The sequence below is a fragment of the Corvus cornix genome, chromosome 1 (genome assembly GCF_000738735.6).
Source record: "Corvus cornix cornix isolate S_Up_H32 chromosome 1, ASM73873v5, whole genome shotgun sequence".
In the NCBI taxonomy this organism is placed as follows: domain Eukaryota; kingdom Metazoa; phylum Chordata; class Aves; order Passeriformes; family Corvidae; genus Corvus; species Corvus cornix.
Genome location: NC_046332.1, coordinates 107,512,506 through 107,531,401, shown reverse-complemented (window position 1 = coordinate 107,531,401; position 18,896 = coordinate 107,512,506). Strand labels below are relative to the sequence as shown.

General features: G+C 46.3%; 1 protein-coding gene across 15 annotated transcripts in view; it reads left to right on the top strand.

The window, feature by feature from the left end:
• The window catches only part of DMD (dystrophin), a 1,178,400-nt gene extending 1,172,192 nt beyond the window's left edge, over nt 1-6,208 (top strand). For 10 of the 15 annotated variants that reach the window (XM_039551931.1, XM_010394533.4, XM_039551938.1 and 7 more), the window contains one exon: nt 3,733-4,344. In XM_039551931.1, coding sequence (XP_039407865.1) covers nt 3,733-3,830 — 98 coding nt within the window. In that variant the 3' untranslated portion in view covers nt 3,831-4,344. Of the gene's footprint in view, nt 1-3,732 lie in introns of all 15 variants that reach the window. The other 5 variants (XM_010394528.4, XM_019282755.2, XM_039551991.1 and 2 more) reach the window with 2 other exon arrangements.
• Nucleotides 6,209-18,896: the final 12,688 nt, after the last annotated feature.

Here is an 18,896-nt window from a genome sequence, read left to right as displayed (position 1 = left end):
TACCAGAAAATCATCATGTCTTTTGTTCACAGCTTTTTGCACTCTCAGTTGACCTGGCTGTTACTTCCATGTCCAAGAGAGGCAAAAAATCCTGCTGGAAGTGCAGTGACACCCAGCTGAGGGTCTGCCAGTTGTGTGGCTGGAGCACAGCCACCACCTGCTCCTCTGGCCCGTCCTGCCATCCCAAGGCTGTCCCAGAGACCTGGGAGCATCCCCTGCTGCTGCATTTAAAGCCCAGCTGTCAACATAAACTGCAGTCAGCAGTGCTTTATGGTCATGCTCTGAGCTCTAAACTCAGATGGCTCCGGAGAAGACATGATTGTTCAATTTTTATGCAGAGAAAATTAAGACCTGTAGTGGAGAGGGAGTGTGGATGCTGTGGGGGAGAGGGAGCTGTATCTCCTTGATCACTGCAGCATGCATCTGTGCAGCTTTTGAGGAGGGAGATCGGATTTAAAGCATGGTTATTTCAAATATACAGTACCAACTAACAGAGAAAGGAAAAAAATTACTATTGGACATTTCTGTAATTTTTAGGTATTAAAAAGTACCTAGGGATTTGTGGATCCTTAAGGACTTCTAATTGCCTGAACAACAGTTTATCCCTGTGCCATATGTCTGAAAGGTTTTTTTGTTTGTGTTTTTGGTTGAAGTTATTCTTTCTAGACCTAGCCCTTTTTTGACAGAACAAATAGTATTAATTTCTGAGGATGCAGTTTAGCAGTCTGGGTTGTTCTAAGCCTTCGAAAGGGTGATTAGTCTTCCTGGGAATGAGTGGTGTTGAAATCCTGAAGAGCCCTGGAGTTTTCTAGAAACAACAGATGGCAACAAATCTGGATGAGAGACCATGACCCCATGGGCAGCCTCTCACAGCTGGCTACCCAGTCACAGCATCATTCTGGTTATACCAGAGGGGTTGATTCCCATAAAGCCATGTCAGAGTTTCAGGTAAGTAGAGCAGCCCAGTGCTTCTGCTTGGACAAGCATCTCCTGTATGTTCTTGATTTCATATGTCAGATTTTCACTTGAGATGGTGTAAGTTGCGGGATCGATCTCAGTCTGCATGATGCCAGTGACAGAGATTATCCCTTACAGCTAAAATAAATGTGGTAGGATACATTTACTTTAAAATAAACTATGTTTTGACCAAAACTTGGCAGGAATCTTTCATACGCAGTTACTTGTCATACTGATGAGCAAATTACAAGGTTTTGCTTCAGATGAATAGGATGGCTATACATTTATGACTTATAGATGAAATTGCTGATTGATGCATCTGTTTCTTTGAACATTAGTGCAGTTAGCAAACTGTCACGAGATACCAGATACCAGAACCAAGTATTTCTTTGTATTTATATCTGGAAAGCTGTGTCACAGCACAGCTCACTGTTGAATGGGCAGCTTCCTGAACAGTTCTTGTTTAGATCCAGCCTAGTTTTGTGTAATGAATGCTAAATTAAAAAAAAAAAAAATCTAGCAACTTTAAAAAAGTAGCATCTGAATGTAGAAGGTGGTAGTATTCCAGAAGAAAAAAATCCTGAGGTCATTCAGCCTAGAGAAGAGAAGGCTTCAGGGAGACCTTCCAGTACCTTAAGGGAGCTTGTAAAAAGGAGGGAGAGGGACTTTTATTGGGGCAGATAGCGACAGGACAAGGGGCAGTGGTTTTAAACTGAAAAAGAGCAGGTTTAGATCAGATGTTAGGAGATAATTCTTCACTCAGAGGATGGTGAGGCACTGGCCCAGAGAAGCTGTGGATGCCCCACCCCTGGAAGTGTTCAAGGCCAGATTGGATGGGGTCCTGAGCAACCTGGTCTTGTGAGTGGCATCTGTGTGCAGGGCAGGGAGGTTAGAACTAGAAGGTTCTTAAGATCCCTTCCAACCCAAACTGTTCTAAGGTTCTCTGAATAGTTCTAAGGAAATTTTTTTCTATTCCATAAAACCTGCTGAACTAAGGTAACTCCAGGCTTTTATTTACTGTAGAAATGTCAGCAGTGCATAACTACCACAATATGTGAGCATTGGGAAGAGGTTGGTGAGTCTGATTTTCCCCACAGGGGAGGTTCATTTCCTGTTGCACTTGTGTCAGGAGGCGAAGCCACCATGTAGGTGTGCAGTGGTAAGAGTCAAGCTCCAGCACAATACATGAAAGGCATATCCTGGATGACCTGGTCATGTCCTTCCTCTGCTTGGGTGCTCCTTCCTCAAGGACCATGCATGGTGAGGACTCAGCATTCAGACTAATGCAAAGCATTTCTGAGAACCAGAGTTCAGAGCAGATGGCATTGCACTTCCCTGTGTTTTTCCAGACAAATATTCTATCACAAGTGCTCCCAGAGAGTAACTCAAACCCCCTCAGGCCAGGGTGACATACAACTTTTTGAGTAATACTTCACCTCTTACAAGTGTTGAGTTGCTGGCACTTTGCAGCATGGAGTCTTCTTGAATTGGAGGTCACATGCACTTCTTTGCATCTAAATAAATCTTTCTTTAATGATTGTTTTCTAACTCCTCTTTTAACTCATTTATGTGTTTGGCCTCAACATCAGCCTGTGGCAATGAGTTCAGTAATACAATTATGTGCTGTGTGGAGTATCATTTCATTCTGCTTGTTTTAAGACCTTCTGTCTGCTCATTCCTCCTTGTCCTTGCAAGAAATCTTGAACACTCAGTCCTTGGTTTGGACGCTTATTTTGCAGGGTGCCTAGATCTTAGTCATGTGCCCTCTTCAGTCATATTTTTTCAGGAGGGAGACTCCAAATAAGGTTCAGCTGTTTAAACCATGATGTCTCTATCATTGAGGTGCCAGAGGGTATTTGAGACAGTCAGAGAGGTCTAAAAATCTCACACAGCACTTGCAAGAGAGAGACACTTTCCTGAACAGCAGTGGGAGACCCAGACAAGGCATGCCAGGGGCTAAAATGGCAATTTTTGGCAATTCATTCTCCCCATCCTTGAGTCTGTTTGGTCTGTAATTGTAATGAAGCCATTTCTTACCACCCATCACCATTTGCTGCACTGGTGACATGAGTGTGAGAAGTTGCAGGTTTCATCTCCAGAATTTTATGGTTTGTTTATTCATCACTTCTGTCAAGGAGGCTGTGGTTATACCATCTTAGGATTTCAGAGTGGTTATGGGTGAGGGGGAATGCACAAGTGAACCACTGCATAGTAGTTAGCTGATAATTGTGGCATCTTTGTTTCTGCTGGGCTGCTGTCCGAAAAGGAAAGGATGTTTTAAGAATGATTGAATGAACTGAGCTGCTTAGTTTGGCCATCACTATATCTATCTTTGCAGGTATCCTGCTGGGTCCTCTTGGCTTTAATGATTTATTCAATTACTGCTGATCTGATGGTTTCTCTTTTTCTCCTTGATAGAACATTGAATGCTCAAACACTTGCAGCATCAGTCAGAAACTTTTCTGTGATGTCAATGGACTTAATTGTTGCTTTTGGTGAATGTTGACAGTGATGAAGCTTCATCACCATGGGGGGTGATGGCTTATTGCCAGCATAGTTTGCCATAGCCATTCAAGCCAGCATTGCTGTTAAAGTGTTCTGCACCCTTGGCAACTTTTCCTAGTGACAACCTGTTGGATTCATCCAGGAGAGTTCTGGAAGCCTCCTCTGGGGATGGCGGCGAGCGGCACTTGGAGGGTGATGGATCTGTAGAGTTTTCCTTCCAACGTGCTGCCATGTCCTCTTCATTTAATTTCCTTTGACTTTCTTTTTCAGGCCACAATGTAGGGAGCCTTTTCCACATGGCAGACGACCTGGGAAGAGCAATGGAAACCTTAGTGACCGTGATGACCGACGACAAGGTGTTAGAATAGCAAGATGTGTTTTACAACTTCAGGCGTTCCGCATGGTTTTTATAATATTCATACTACAAAGAGGATTAGACTGTAAGAGTTTACAAGAAAACAAATCTATATTTTTGTGAAGGGTAGTGGTACTATACTGTAGATTTCAGTAGTTTCCTAAGTCTGTTACTGTTTTGTTAACAATGGCAGGTTTTACACGTCTATGCAATTGTACAAAAATTCTAAGAAAACTACATGTAAAATCTTGATAGCTAAATAACTTGCCATTTCTTTATATGGAACGCATTTCGGGTTGTTTAAAAAAAATTTATAACAGTTATAATGAAAGATTGTAAACTAAAGTGTGCTTTATAAAAATAATTGTTTATAGAAACCCCCGTAAAAAAAACCACAAAAAAATATACTGAGGCAGTGCATTTGTTTAGTTTCATTTCAGCTCTGTAACTGCATCAGAGAGAGTCATGTCCTGTGTTCTTTTCCTTGCTTATCAAAAAGAAAAAAAAAAAGGTATTTCCTGCAGTGACACCAGAATGGCCACCTTACATTTCTCATTGGTTTTGTCTGATTAGGGCTGGCTTAGAACAAATAACCAAAAAACCTGAACTTCCAGTGAAGGTAGTTACATTTTATCTTTCCAATAAAATTAAGAATTACATGACTTACTGTCCTGGTTTTGGACAGCAATTAGCAACTACACAGCTAGTTTGCAATAATTAAATGAAAGAGCACATTACATGACAGAGCCTGCAAAAAAAAAAAAAATTAAAAGAAAAACTCGGATGAAAGAAGGAAAGAATTTAATGACCATCTTGTGTGCCAGTGTTTCCTCTGCTGACTAAATTCCTGGATACTATAACTAAAGGAACGAAGACATTGCCTTACTGGTTTGAACCCTGGGGCTCGGTGGCTCAGCAGGACTGGGGACGGCTCTCCCCCTGCTGCCACCACCTGTCACCTCTGCTGCAGAGGAGAGAAGAGAGGGAGATGTTCCCCCTGGCTCCCTGTGCGGTCAGCTTCTGACCCGAAGCACAAGTAGGTTAACCCACAGAGCCCTGTCCAGCTGCCAGTGCTGGTAATGAGCTTGGAGCTCCTCGACCCTCTGGAAGAGGAACCCAGAGCTTTCCACTGGAGGTGTCTCATCCTGCTGCAGCAGCCGGTCCCAAGGAGCTGTGGTGCTGTGGGCCACCTTTGGGAAAGGCTGTGGACAAGTTACTGCTGTTCTTGCCTCAAATGGTGATCAGGTGAAGGTAGTCACACTGCTCCATGAATATTTATCACCAAAACAAAGGCCCTGGTCCTTTCTCCTCCCCAGTTTCTCTGTACCAGTAACCCCCCAACAATTAACAATAACGTGAGAAAGAGAGGAGCTGATAGAGAAAGAGATAAGCCGGTTTGACTGCAGCTTGTGAGAGAGGTTTGGGTATGAGGTGCTGTCAGCAAAAGCTTTACCACTTCATTTTCTTAACCAGCTTTTAATTTTACCTTAAAATACATAGAAACACAACCATCTGACTTTATATTGCAAGAGTAAAAAATCTGTTACCTCTTCTTGTATGAAGTGTAACTAAACTTGGGAAAGATTTTATTTTGAATGCTAGTTAACATTGAACATGGCTAGTCATGCTATTTCTACCTCACTTTGGTTTTGTGGTGTTCCTGACAATTACATACGACAATGTTACATCATCACCACGTGTCCACTGTGTGACCAGGTCTCATTGTTTAAGTAATAACAACAACGGTAATCATTTACAAAAATAAGTACAATCCCCCCCAAACCTCTGCTTTCCTAATAAAGAGCTTTTTTAACAATTGATTACAATAGGAACCCTCACTATTTCTCATGGCCTTTTTTATCAGAAGGTTTAACTTGTGTTTTGAGAGAGAGTTGGGTTTCTTCTTTTCCCCCCCCTTATACGTTAAACCTTCTCTTCAGAAAAATTATGGAGGAAAAACAGATTGCACGATTGTTTTCATCAGGGTTTTGTTTGTTTTACTTTCTAGATCTTAGTTTTGGAGTGAGTCTGTCAAAAAGTATTTAAAAAGTTGAAAGCTTTATTGCTGCTTTTTTAAGCATAATTTGGGAATTATTTCATATTCCTTATAATGACAAAGTATTAAACTGTAAAACATAATCAGTGTAGTTGAATACATAAATACCATATGGCATGTTACTTCATCGTTACTCAGTACTGGTTTATTACTTGGATATCATAATATATTGTGTTTTAACACCAACACTGTAACATTTACTAATTATTTTTATAAACTTCTGTTTTACTGCATTTTTTCACAACATACCAAATTTCACCAAATATATGCCTTACTATTGTATTATATACTGCTTTACTGTGTATATCAATAAAGCACGCAATTATGTTATAAAAGGTGCAGGAGTTTTTGTGGAGCTTCAGCACTCACCCAGCACATCTCCCCAGCAATCCTTGCCATACTGCCCCTGGCCAAACCCCCCTGTTGGCAGCACCTCAGTGCCTCAGCTCTCCCAAAGGTATTTCTCCCCTGCTGAAGTTGTAAACTTCCTGTGCTCCCCAAGCTTTTGGGGGTTTGCCTGCCCCACACCCAACAGGACCTTCAGAGCAGGTTGGTTTAGTCCGTGCCACCAGGCATAATGTTAGGAAAGCCCTGTCTGGGGCTTTGGGAAGTGGATGTTTCCATCAGAGAGGCTGATCACACATCACCCTTATCTCGGAAATGTGTAGGCTTTGATACCCAGACTCCCTTCAGCTGTGTCACGATGCTGTCTTTGAGCCACCTTTTGGTGGTAGAAGTAATGTGATGAAAGATAATAAAATTCAAAGGCAAAAACAGCATATGTTTGCCTATGATATCAGTAATACAGTGAAGGAGAAGGTGGGAATTTCCTCATTTCATTCACTTGAGGAAATAAATACACATCCCACATCTACTCTCCCAGACTCAAGTTACTCTGGATTCACTCCTACGTAAGTGAATCAGTGTGTGCCTTGCTGTATTGAAGTCTTCCCTGAAGACCATACAATTCACAATGCACAGCAGCCCCCAGTGATGACTATTTGAATTCAATTAAGCAAGAGGGAGGATAGCTCCACTCCTTTGCCCCACACCTGTGACCCCGTGATTTACGACTCCCAACATCCCATCAATAAAACCTGGTGTTCCTGAGTGGCTCTTAGGAATGTTTTCCATATGTATGTTCAGCAAAATATCCTCCTTATTTTAAGGACTGGTCAGTGTGTTTCCTTTGCTCTCTGGGCAGAAGGGAAAATGAGTTCTCTTTGAGTTTGTCTGCCTTGTTAACGTGCAGCCATTTACTCCTGGATTTCACAGTCTTTGCTCTGCCTTTTCAATAGATCTATGGCTAGATAGATAGATAAATAGATAGATTAGATATAAACCCTGAGGCCCTTCTAGCCAGGTCAGCAACACTGGGGGGGTTGGAGGTTCCCTTCTCAATGAGGCCACATGTCTCCTCTGCTCCCCTCTGCCCAGCACAGTGTCAGACCTTCACAGTTCAGGGCAGTACATGTTGGTCATCTGCTGCACGGCCCCTGATCGCCTCCTCTCAGCCAGTGAGTGCTGCCCAGCCCAGCCCTGGGCTGGCTGCTGCACTTCGGGAGCCCAGCACACCCCTGGAGCCCCATGGGGCTGTGTGGGCAGTGATGGGCAGGAGAAACCGGAGAGGGGGGCAGCTAAGCTGGCAGGAAAAAGCACCCATGTCTTTTCAGCTAGGATGGGGAAAAGAGGGAAAGCAACGGTGTGCAGGATGCAGAAAAGATCTGCAGCTGCCAGTTTGTGTGGTTCGCTCCATGGCGGTGCCTGCAGCAGAGCATCCCCGGCCTCACTGGGCTGGGCAAGTGCCTGGAGTGCTGCATGAAGCACCAGTGCTTCCAAACCCACCCACGTGCAACCAGCGATAGCTGCCTGCACTGCTTTCCCAGGGATATTCCTACTGTGGTGTTCCATACCTCTGCACAGAGTGCCCTGTGGTGAAGGACAGCTACCAGCTTTGTGCAGGGTGGGGCTGAAGTGTTGACACCCTGCAGAAAGGATCTCTCTCCCCCCCTGCAAAGGTGCAGGAGCAGCAGGACCCACCTGGGGCCCAGCCCCAGCCCAGCACCGTGGGCACTGCTCTGGCTGTGACCCATTTTGGCTGCCTCTGGGCACATGTGTGCAGTCAGGCTGAAAAACAATAAATCTTCCTCTTCTTGACTCAGGCTCACCAGGAATTTGTTTCGGCTCTGAGCAAGCATATCAACTTGCTAGAAAGTGCCATAAATCTGTGCAAGAAAAATGGGCCTGCTGAGACCAACTAAGGTGTAACATTTCCATACATGAACCCCATGAGCTGATAATGCTGCTCACCAGCTGAGGAATATGACTCTAGCAAATAAGTAGTAGCTCACAGTGCCAAAAACTTGGTATAAAATCGCCTGTGGTTAAAGGATTGATGAGAGTTAAGGAAATCTTGGAGCTATAGAAGTGAACTGTGGGACTTCACAAATACAAGGTGCTTTTCAGCCTATTGCCTAAACCCCTGCTGCTTGCCAACCCAAGGCTCATATTAGTCCGCTTGGCAATTGTTTACAAGACGTAAAAGCTTCTTTTTGTTGTTATTATCTGAGCATTACAATGGATATGCCATTTATTTAATAGCTGGCACATGCTTTTAAAAAGCTGAGTCCAAACAAGTTCTCCTTATTTGCTCACATAAGCAACCCAGTGCTTCTAAGACCTTCTCTCTCACTCTTTCTCATGCCCCTCTATGCACACATGCACAGATACAGGGAAAGAAAAAGCAACAGAACAGGATTTTACTGTTTTTCTTGCTGAATGGAAGCGGTTTTTTCTCAAAAAAAATCTTCTCCAGGAATAACAGCATCCAAACCTATTGGTATGTCCAAATTTGCAGCAAGTGTTAAAAAAATAAAAGAGAGAGAGCATTATATACATATATTTCTATAACAGGAAACCAATAAATTAGGTTAATTCACTCAGCACTCCTATATTTGTTTCCTTCACACATGCTCTACTCGATGACCCAAACCAACAACACGGAGCGCTGTTCTGGAAATATAATCTCTTTCAGACCATGAACAACAATATAAGGAAGAGGAGGGTCTTTAAGAACACGTTATTATATAAATTCAAGGACAAATTTAGTAAATCTATCACTTAGACCTCCATGAGACTGTAGAAGATGGCTTGGTCCCTGGCACATGTGATCTTCTCACTTCTTCATGCCTGTGTGCCATGAAGCTGCCTCCAGCATCTCCACATCTCCCAGCTGCTGCAGCTCACTGCCACCACTCTGCTGTGTGCAAGGGAGAGAAAGAGAGCCATGTCCCTGCTCACCCCCAAAGCTGTGCTCTCACCTCAGCAAGGCAGAAGCTCCTTCTCTTCAGGCTCTTCAGAGGCAGCCAGCAAACAGCTGAGCAGCTGAGCTGTGAGGCAACGTGGGAGCTGGGGAGCACAGCAGTCAGGGACCACACCTGGACCACACCAGGTCAGGCCTTGCATGGTCATTCAGGGGACAAAAGAGACAGAGTGAAACCCCGAAGTGTTTGGAGGAACAGAAGTCAGGTGTCATGGATATAGGGAGATTTACACAAGGGTGTTTTTATACACTGGTGGTGTTGCAACACACTGTGAGGTTAGAGCAGTTTCAGACCAGGTACCACGTCCCAAAAGAAGACTAAAACTGTTCAATTAAAACTGTTCAAACTCCTTGCTGTTCAGTTTGCACTAAAGATGCCCTTCCTGATAGCCTCTGGTGGGCTAGTACATTATCAAAAGTATCATAATGAGAGGATTTTTGCTTCTGCATCAGGGTAATTTTTAGTTGTGCCTCATTCACCAGACAAATGGGTTTATTCTAACACTGATGTAGGAGATGCTTCTTTTCGCACAGAAGATTAATGGCAGCTGCCAATACAATTCCCTGCTGCATCCCACAGTGAATGTTTAGACAAAGGCTGCAACCAGCTGCAGATGATAAGACAAGAAACTACTGGGGTTTTTTTCTACCAACCAAAAACATGTGATTAGAAATTAGAAAATATTAGGTATGCTAGAATGAATGCTGGATACACGAACACATACCAGCATGCACACAGACAGACAGAGGCATGAAACACAAGCCTTCCTTGTGTGTGTGTATACATTCATGCAGACATGCACGTCCCCAGACGTGCTCACACAAGCCCTTTGCTCTCCTGAGCCTGGGAACCATTCAATTAAAAAAAAACCTAACCTGAATCAGTTATGTCAAAATAGATAAAGCTTGACAATGTGCATTAATTCAGCTTTATGTTAAATTACAACAGCCTGTGTTTTGCAGCAGCAGAGCAGTATTCTATGAAGCAGTTGCTGAAGTTCCTTCAGGAATTTTGATTCCTAAGGAAGTGGCCGTAAGCACATTGGCTCAATCTAACGTCTGCTTTTGTTATTCCTCTGAAACACCTGGCAGAGCTGGCATGGCCTTCCAGCCTTGGCAGAAGATAATAAAGGCATCAAGCCTATAACTTAGCCTCTCTCATCTTTTCTTCCCTCCCTTCTTTTTTTTTTTAACCTCACTGATAAGCTCAAAGCCTTTCTTCAGCAAGACCTTGCAGGCAGACAAACGCCACTAAGTCTTTCAATGACTTACCATGCATGTGGTTTTTTCTACCTGTTCTTGTTGGCTTCCTCTTCTACATTAAGAAAAATTATAAGTCAAAACAGTACATGAAGGGAAAAGACCATCTGGATCTCTAGGTCTTTTAGCTGCAGGTACTCACATGATGCCCCAGAGTTCCCTGTTTTCATACTGAAAAGCTGTAGTTCTGTAGGCTTTTATCAGATGCTATGAACACGGTACATGGGGGTCTCTACCCCCACTTTTTTCAGTATATAAGGATTCCTTAAAAAGTTCTCTAGTCCTTAGGATACTCTATGTCTCCCAAAAAAATAAAGGTGACTTTTACTTTGCAGTCACCCATTTTTTGCTTCTGATGTCCTGGCCTGGTTGCCCTCACTCCCCTGCAGTGCTGGACAACTGAAGGCAGCCCCAGCTGTACAGTTGTCATCAGGCACTTCCCTCTCCGACCCCGGCTGCCTGTCCCTTTACCCATCCTCACCTCCGCCCCCATCCCACACTGTGCTCATGTGCAGCAGAATGAAATGGTGCCCCAGGCCTCCCCTTGGCCCACAGCACCAACCCCACCTCCCACCAGCCTCCACCTCTTGGTGACAAGGATGCCCTATTCCCACTCCACTCTGGCACAGGCTGCTGCCAAAATCCCCCACGACTGAAGCCACCCAGAGCTCTCCATCACGTGGCCATGATGGGCTGTGCTTGCCACAGCCTCATTACCCCCTCTCCCCTCAAGTTCTTAACAAACCCCGTGAACATCATATCACCAGAAACCTGATCCAGGGATCCCTTCCAGTGCAATTCATTTGCTTAATACTCCGTGTTGCCTTTCCTCCTGCTGAGGTTTTTATTCCCCTCCACTAATTTCCCTACTGAGTCTCATTTTTTCGTGCTTCATTAACATTTTCCTTTGTGCCACTTCTAATACATAGCTTTACTTACAGAGCAGGCTCTGCCCCCCCGCCCCCCATCTCCCATTCCTGCTGGGCTCTCTGCTTGCTCTCCGTACACTTAGGCACATGTAGGCCTGGGGTCCCATTCCTCCCTTGTAAGCTTGGGCTTGATTTTCTGTCTTATCTTACTCTCAGTCTCTCTAACACTGGAGACTTTCAGTGAGAGATTCATTTTTATTTTAATGTACTGATGCAGGTGATTACAATCTCTGTAGGAAGGTATGCTCGTTCTCCTTTGATTGTTTAGGTCCTTGTTTTGTGTCTTTGAGGAGTTTGGGGTTTTCTGTTTTGTTTTTTTTAAGGACAGGGGTTGTCACCTTGCTTGCTTCTGGAGTTTGTATTTGCCCACACGACCAATAAGGCTACATAACCCCCTGTGAACCGTGACTGCCAAAGGACTCTGCTTCCAAAGAGGACTGCAAACTACATAGGCTCAAGTCCTGTGAAGGCAATTCACTCAAGTGGCCTATTTTATTTTTATTTTTAAAGAGATAAACACACAAAGTCATTGTTCAGTGTGCTTGTGGATACCTGCACCTCTCAGAACGGCTTACTGCAGATCTGGCAGCCAAACCTGAAGTATGTTACTGAGAAAATCAGGCACCAAACACATTTTGCTGCTTTCCTACACCCACCCCTCAGCTCTGAGGGGCTTAGAGAGGTGAGAGGCAAAGCCCATGGTGACAAGCCCAGCTGGATAAATGTCAGGCAACAGCAGATCTCAGGTGCTCGGCGTACTGGGGATGGCAGTGGCTGTTGCTACGGGCACCAGAGCAGGGAATGATAATGCCAAGGCAGACTGAGGGGGAAAGGGCAACACAGGATATCTCCATTTCACTTCAAATATAGCTCCAAATTAACTGCAGTGAGTAAATTACCTGTGAAAAAATGATAGTGATGGCTCTGTAGTTTAGAGGAAAACTCCCTTAGCAGCAGGCTGCAAGAGGCACCTCTGATTTCTCCTGCCATAAAAGGGCATTTTTTTGCTTTTGTATGAGAAAAGAAATCACAGCCATGAAGCAACTCACATCAGTTATTGCTAAGGCAGCTGTTTCATTATGGCATGCACTACTGGGTATTGTATTTTCCAGGCTGTTGACTGCTGTGCTCGGGTGGCCTTCCCACCCATTCCCCCCAACCCCAACGGAAGGATTCCATTTCCATGGAAAAGGTGACATTTTCTCAACTCCTGTGCCCATAGTTTTTCTCCAGTTAGGCTCTGTGTATGATCCCAGACCTTTGATCCTTGCCTAGCACCTGCAGAATAACTTTCCTGACTCAGTTTATACAAATTATTTGACCTTTTTCCTTTTGCCTTCAGTCACGAAGCACTAAACTGCCAAGAAGAGCCAGCTGAGTGTGGCACAGCCTTCCAGCATCCCACAGAAGGAACAGAGCATTGAGATGCCTGTTGAGGCAGGGTTTTCATCAACAATGACACTTATTGCCTACAGCTTCCTGGCTGCCCAGGCCAGGTGAGAGCATTGCTGGTTGGCATCTTGCCTTTAGTTCCCTTTCCTACAGCTTCTCTTCTGCCTGGGAGTTGCCACTGTGACCTGGCTGCAGCTGCCACTCCCACAGTGGGGCCACGCACACGCTTCACCCCTCAGGAAACTATAAGCCACAACAGCCTTTTTGTGGGGTCAGGGCTGGTCAAGAGCCACCTTCTTCTTCCTCACCATCTTCACGATGATTAGAGTTATTTAAGACAAGAACAGCACAAAAGTGAGTCATCCCAAAAGACCCTGTGGACTGGGGGAGGCTCAGTGGAGAGACCCTCACTTCCCTCATTGTCCCCATGCCACATCCCAGAGCCAAGGCTTTGCACCTGCCTAGGGCTCTTCTGCCCTTTCCTACAACACTTTAAAGGATAGTCTGTGTGGGATGATGGTGGGACCTTTAGCCTCTGTGCAGTGTGAGGCTTCTGGCATCCAGAAACCTCTCCCCTTCCTTCTGGGGAAGGAGTTTTAACCTAAGGTAAAGATGCCACCTAAATTTGGCATTTCCAAAGTCTGGGCACCTAATAGTCTCACCTATGGAAGGAATGCTATTCAAGTTAGTGCTCCTGGTCTTACTCCGTTCCCTTTTTCCTTCCCCATCCCTGTTGCCTCCTCTGCCCTCACTCTGCAGCCGTGGGAACAGTGGTCCTGAGCTGGCAGCAGCAGCATCACCCACACCCCTGACCTCTCACTGGCTTTATTGGCACTGTCACAACAAGTGTTGCACAACACCAAATCAGCTCAGCTCCACAAAATTTCTTTTGTGAGGCACGAAGTGCCACTGTGATCAAGCTGTGCCTCTGCCAGGTCACCAAGGATGGCCCCAGAGCCCACAGGCAGATGCAGGCTCCTGTGCAGAGCAGAGCAGTGGTGTCTGTACCTCTGTCCTGGTGTCCTGCAGCTCCCATTTGCGACTCCACATGGCTCTGCTGAGCACTTCAATGGACTGTCTGGGTGTAACAAACACCGAGGGAAGTGCTCAGTGCTGTGAACTGGATGGTCACTTACAAAGCCATAAGACCTAGAGGGACAAGAGCTGCATGCATTTTTTTGTGTCATTACTGCATAAGAAACTGAGAAAACCTGTGTGTTGAATCCATTATGGACAGCACATCATCTTGTGACATGGAGAAGAGACACGAGATCATTCCCAAAATATCCTTCCCCACTGATAAATTGCAGCAAGCAGGTTGGAAGCTGTGCAGCGTGAAGGATAACCTACTTAGGATGAACACGTGCATGATGCTATCAGAAATATTGATGCAGTTACAGCTCTCATGATGGCTTTGAGGAAAGGGTTATATCAAATCACAGTTTGCAGAAGCACAAGGGAGACAGCAGCCTCGAAGCAAAGCCACCTCACATTTCGCCCAGGCTGGGCTTTTCCCTCAGCACCAGGATATTTGCTCACTGCAGTCTCTGTCCTCCCACGTAGTGTGAATGTAAGTATAGGAAAGAGAAGAAAGGTGAATACCATTGTGTCACAGTGGGTGCTGGAGGGGTGTGCCTGTGTGCCAGCACGTATTTAACTTCGGGAAGCCCCCTGCAGAGGCGCCTCCAAATTACCAGACGCACCTCAGGCAGATGGCACAGAAGGGCTGGGGCCACTTCTTGAGAGGGATGAGAATTTGGGAATCCTTGGAGCCAGACCAGGCATTTACACAGAGGAATCTAAATCCATTCTTCATGGTGGTGGAAGTGGGGGATGAGGAGGACGTGCAGGGGCAGCAAAGTGGCAAGAGCGCAACTCATTGCTTGAGGTGTTTTGGTTTACACATGGCTCCAGGTGTTTCAGAAGAAACTTTTGAGGTGGCACAGGCTGTGGGGCACCTTGTTCAGCAGTGTACTTGCAGCAGAGGCCTCTTTAAGGCAGAAATAGTTTAATTTATGAAAGGCTCACGCAGAGCTTTCCTAGGCTGATGCAGGAGCACAAGGCAGCTGATGTTTTCCAAGGCAGTCATCCATTAATGGGCGATTTCCCCATCCTTCCCTGAACTCCACAGCCCTCTGCTAAGCTCTGGTGCACATCATTTCTGTAAGCACAAACCAGCATTTTAATTTTAAGCACTTGACAGTGTCATGGGTTTCACTTCAGTTGTTCTTACATGCGGCAAGACCCCAGGCTTTATGCTGCACTCCAGTAAAGGCAGCAAATAGCAACGAGGAGCAAACTACTTGGAGCTTGACATTTCTCCTGTAATCTAAAGGAAAGAAAGAGAGAAAGGGTGAAAGGGAGGGGAAAGAGAGAGAGAGAAGGAGAGAAGCTCTAAAACTGTAGGAGCTAACAAAATAGCTGTAAAATATTTCTGCTCCCCCCCAGCTGATATGTAATATGATGTGTAGGTAGGATGTTGCACCAGCCTGAAGTGTGTCCCTGACTGAGCACACTAAATGCAACTGTATGTGGCTAAATGCAGCCGTACATGACAATCAAACCTGCCTGCACACAGGGAATATTCTCTTCAGTCACAGCTAAGTAAACAACAAACCTTTCTCTCTTCTGCAGCCAGCCCCAGTGCCTTTGCTACCCTATGGTGATTGCACTGCAGTCTGCAAAGCAGCTGGGGGCACAGATGTGTCTGCAAGCAGCAGGGGTTATATAGAAATATATATATCTAATCAAACTTTTATTAACCCATGGCCTTCCAGCTCAAAAAAGGCACAGTCGAAGCAGCCATGATTTGTAATGCCTTCAGCCACCTGACTGAGTGGAAAATCATTTGCAAACTACTTCTGATTTTCTGTGAAGGGTTTCATTATGTGCCAACATTTGCCAGGGGCCCTTGGGCAGCTCTGAGGGCTGCTCATAGTTTGCTGACCTGAGGGGATGTCCAGGGGTGGCACTGGAACCAGGTGTCCAGGGCTGTGCAGCACCTTCACTACCCACACATGGGGCCCTCCAGCAGGGGAGGAGAGTGTCTGTCTGTCCTGGGGTGACTTTATGATGTGTATCCCATATCTCTGCCCTATGCCCAGAAATTAATTCTTGTGCCTTTCTATGCCTCTAAACTGAGCCTGAGAGGGGGAAGGAAAAAAACTGAGCAAAACTTTTTCAAAGCAGTTTGAAGCTTGTTCAAGGTCACACAGAGACAGAGACTTTTTTTTTTCCAGCTGCAGCAGGGGAGGGAGGAGGCAACCAGCATGCTGCTCCCAGGACAGTTTTTGGCCAGTTGTTCAGTTTTTTTTTTCTCCAAAGAGAGACTGAGAGTTGAACATTTTTCCCTTCCCTGGAATTTCAGATTTTCTCCCTTTTCTACTGGACTGCTTCAATATCAAAGCACATCGGGAGGACTTTCCACCAGGCACAGAGAGCCTGGCCCTGGGCCAAGCCCCAGCTCTGAGGAGACCACTCTAACGCTTTCCCAGGTTTTTCTCCACAGTGAGATTTTATTATTTAGCATTATTTTCCTTTCCCGTGTGTTTGTTAAATAAATAGTTTTTATCTCTTTCACTTTCCTTCAAGGAAAATTTATTTTTTCCCGAACCTGGTGGGGGAGGGGTGGTAACCTGCCTTCTCTCAGAGGATATATTTCCAAATTTGGCCAAACCGACACACTGTCACAGAGAAGTGACACGAGGATGCTCCAGCTGGGAAGTCCTCAATTTGGGTTATTTGTGTGGCTTTTTGTTCATTTCAGCTCAGCAAGGTGCCCAGCCATGGGGAGGGCAGCCCCTGACACCTTGCAGCCTGTGGCACCCTCACACCAGCTTGTAATGAGAGTGTCCTCTGGAATCCAGGCTTATTGCTCCTGCTGCCAGGCTGGAGTGCTGGACCAAACATCCCAGTGGGGAAAGCAGAAATAGAGAAGCCTTTTCTTTCTTAAACAAGCAAGTAGCAAGCAACTCTTTGCCCCAAATATTAGCCAGCTGTGCAAAAATCCTGACACTTTCAGATTTCCAGAAAGTTTCTGTTCTTTATTCTTTAGTAGTTCCCATATGGTCTCCTAGAGCTGCCCCAACTGTGCCAACTCGTTTGCAAATTATCCCTCATTCACCCCATCCCAGCCCATTCCCACCTGCTCCAGGGACTACTTCTTCTTCACCCCCCAGCTCCCCCTCTCTGACCTGGGAGCTCTGGGGCTGTCCTCACTCCAGACATTCTTTCCCCTCTCCCAGCACCACAGGGTGCCATTGGGGTGCCACAGGGAAGGCAGGAGCCTCCTCAGCCTCTCCTGAGGGGCACGGCTTAGCAGCTGTGCTGCCAAAGGAATGGTGCCTTCCCTGGAGACAGCAGGGACAGGGGCAGACACAAACCACCATGGCCATGACAGTAGGGGGTGAAGGAACTGAGGACCAAAAGGACCACAGGATGGTTTACTCCAGTGGAGGGAAGATGCACGTTCTCAGCCATCCTGCTCAAAGCAGCAGTAAGAGCCTTGTCTGCAAGGCAGCAAAACCAGGATGAAGGGCTGAGAGAGAAAATGAAACCTTAATTCAATTTCAGCTGTGCATAGAGGTGAGCTTGTGGCAGCTTGTGGCACACTACTCCCTGAAAAGTGGTGGCTCACAGAGGAGCAGACACCTTTCTGCTGCAGTCTTCGCTTCAGCTACAGCCTGGCAGTCCCAGTCATTGCTGCTTGCTGCAGTTTGCTCCACGCTCCTCCGGCCTGCCTGCCTTTTCCAGAAGGCTTTTACCCTGCTTTCCCTCTCTGGGTGCCTTATCCCCCCTCCATCTATTTTGTCAGCAAATCTTCTGTTTCTTTGTCTCCGTAAAGGTGCCGGGGGCTCTGCTGGCACACACCGTACCTGGAGAACAGGAATCCACCCACCAGGCCCTGCCAGCTCTCCACCACTCTGTCCCCAACACCTGCAGCCATCAAGCCCATGGGAAAGCAGCTCCTGTTCTGCTTTCCACCCCAGAAACTCATCATGATGAGACCTGCCACCATGGCCCAGTGGGTGGTGATGAGGCACCACTGGCACAGAGGGAAGGGACGGTGGGAAGCGGGACTCTCTCAGCTGCTGGCTGGCATTGGCGTTGGGCTTTGAGGGCAGCGCAAGGTCCCACTAGCTCACAGACTCTGGTGCAGCTCTTGCACCACCCAAATTTCCCAGCAAGTGGTCCCTCTGGACACCCACAGGGTTGGATGAGCTGACTACAGCCTCTGCAGCTCAAAAAAGGAAGGGGCAGAAATTCCAGCCAGCATTTGCGTTCTTCAGGCAGGCAGAGCACACACTGTTGGTGCACAGCTGGGGGATGTATCAAACACAAATGCTGCTCTATTACCACTGGGGGAAGGTAAGCGCAAACAATCAGATGTCTTTTCCTATTTTCTGTGTCTCCCTCTGCGATGCTGATAGAGGGACTCCAAATGTTTCCAAGCAGGCAGTGCCTATCTGCAGCAGGCAGACAATTTCCAAATGTATTAGCGGCACAGAGTCAATAGAGAAATAGCAGTCCAGCATATCATCCAATTTTCAAATGTAAATAACTAGACCACTGTTAATTTGAGGGACTACAGCAGGGAATAAAACGAGCCCTGGAAAACACACACAGCAATGACCGCTGGTCGTAATCCATTAGCTTCAGGCGTGCCTGTTATTTTTCCCCTCTGACTGCTGTGCTGCAGGGCAGAGGAAAACCAGAGGTCTTGCATGTGAAGAGTGGGATGAGCCCCAACAGCCCCACCAGGAGACAAGGAGGGCAGGCTGCTCCCAGGGGTGCCAGCCAGGCATGGAGCACCCTGCACAGGATGCAGCCCTGCTTCCCCTCTCCTGGGCACAGCTGGCACAGCTGGCACAGAGAGGACACTGAAGAGGGGCCCTGGCAGAGCAGTGGGTTACCAGCAGCAAGGCTTGGCCCCTCTCTGCAGACCCTTTGCTTCCCCTCCTCCGGCCTCACGAGCAACAGCAGTAGCACGTCAATGTTCCATCTCAAAACCAGCACTGATAAGGCATTCTCTGGCAGAGTAAGGCACGAGATGAAGCATCTTCCTCCCTCCACAGCAACTGCAAGGAGAAGGGAAAGAGCGAGAAACCTTGAGGGGATCTT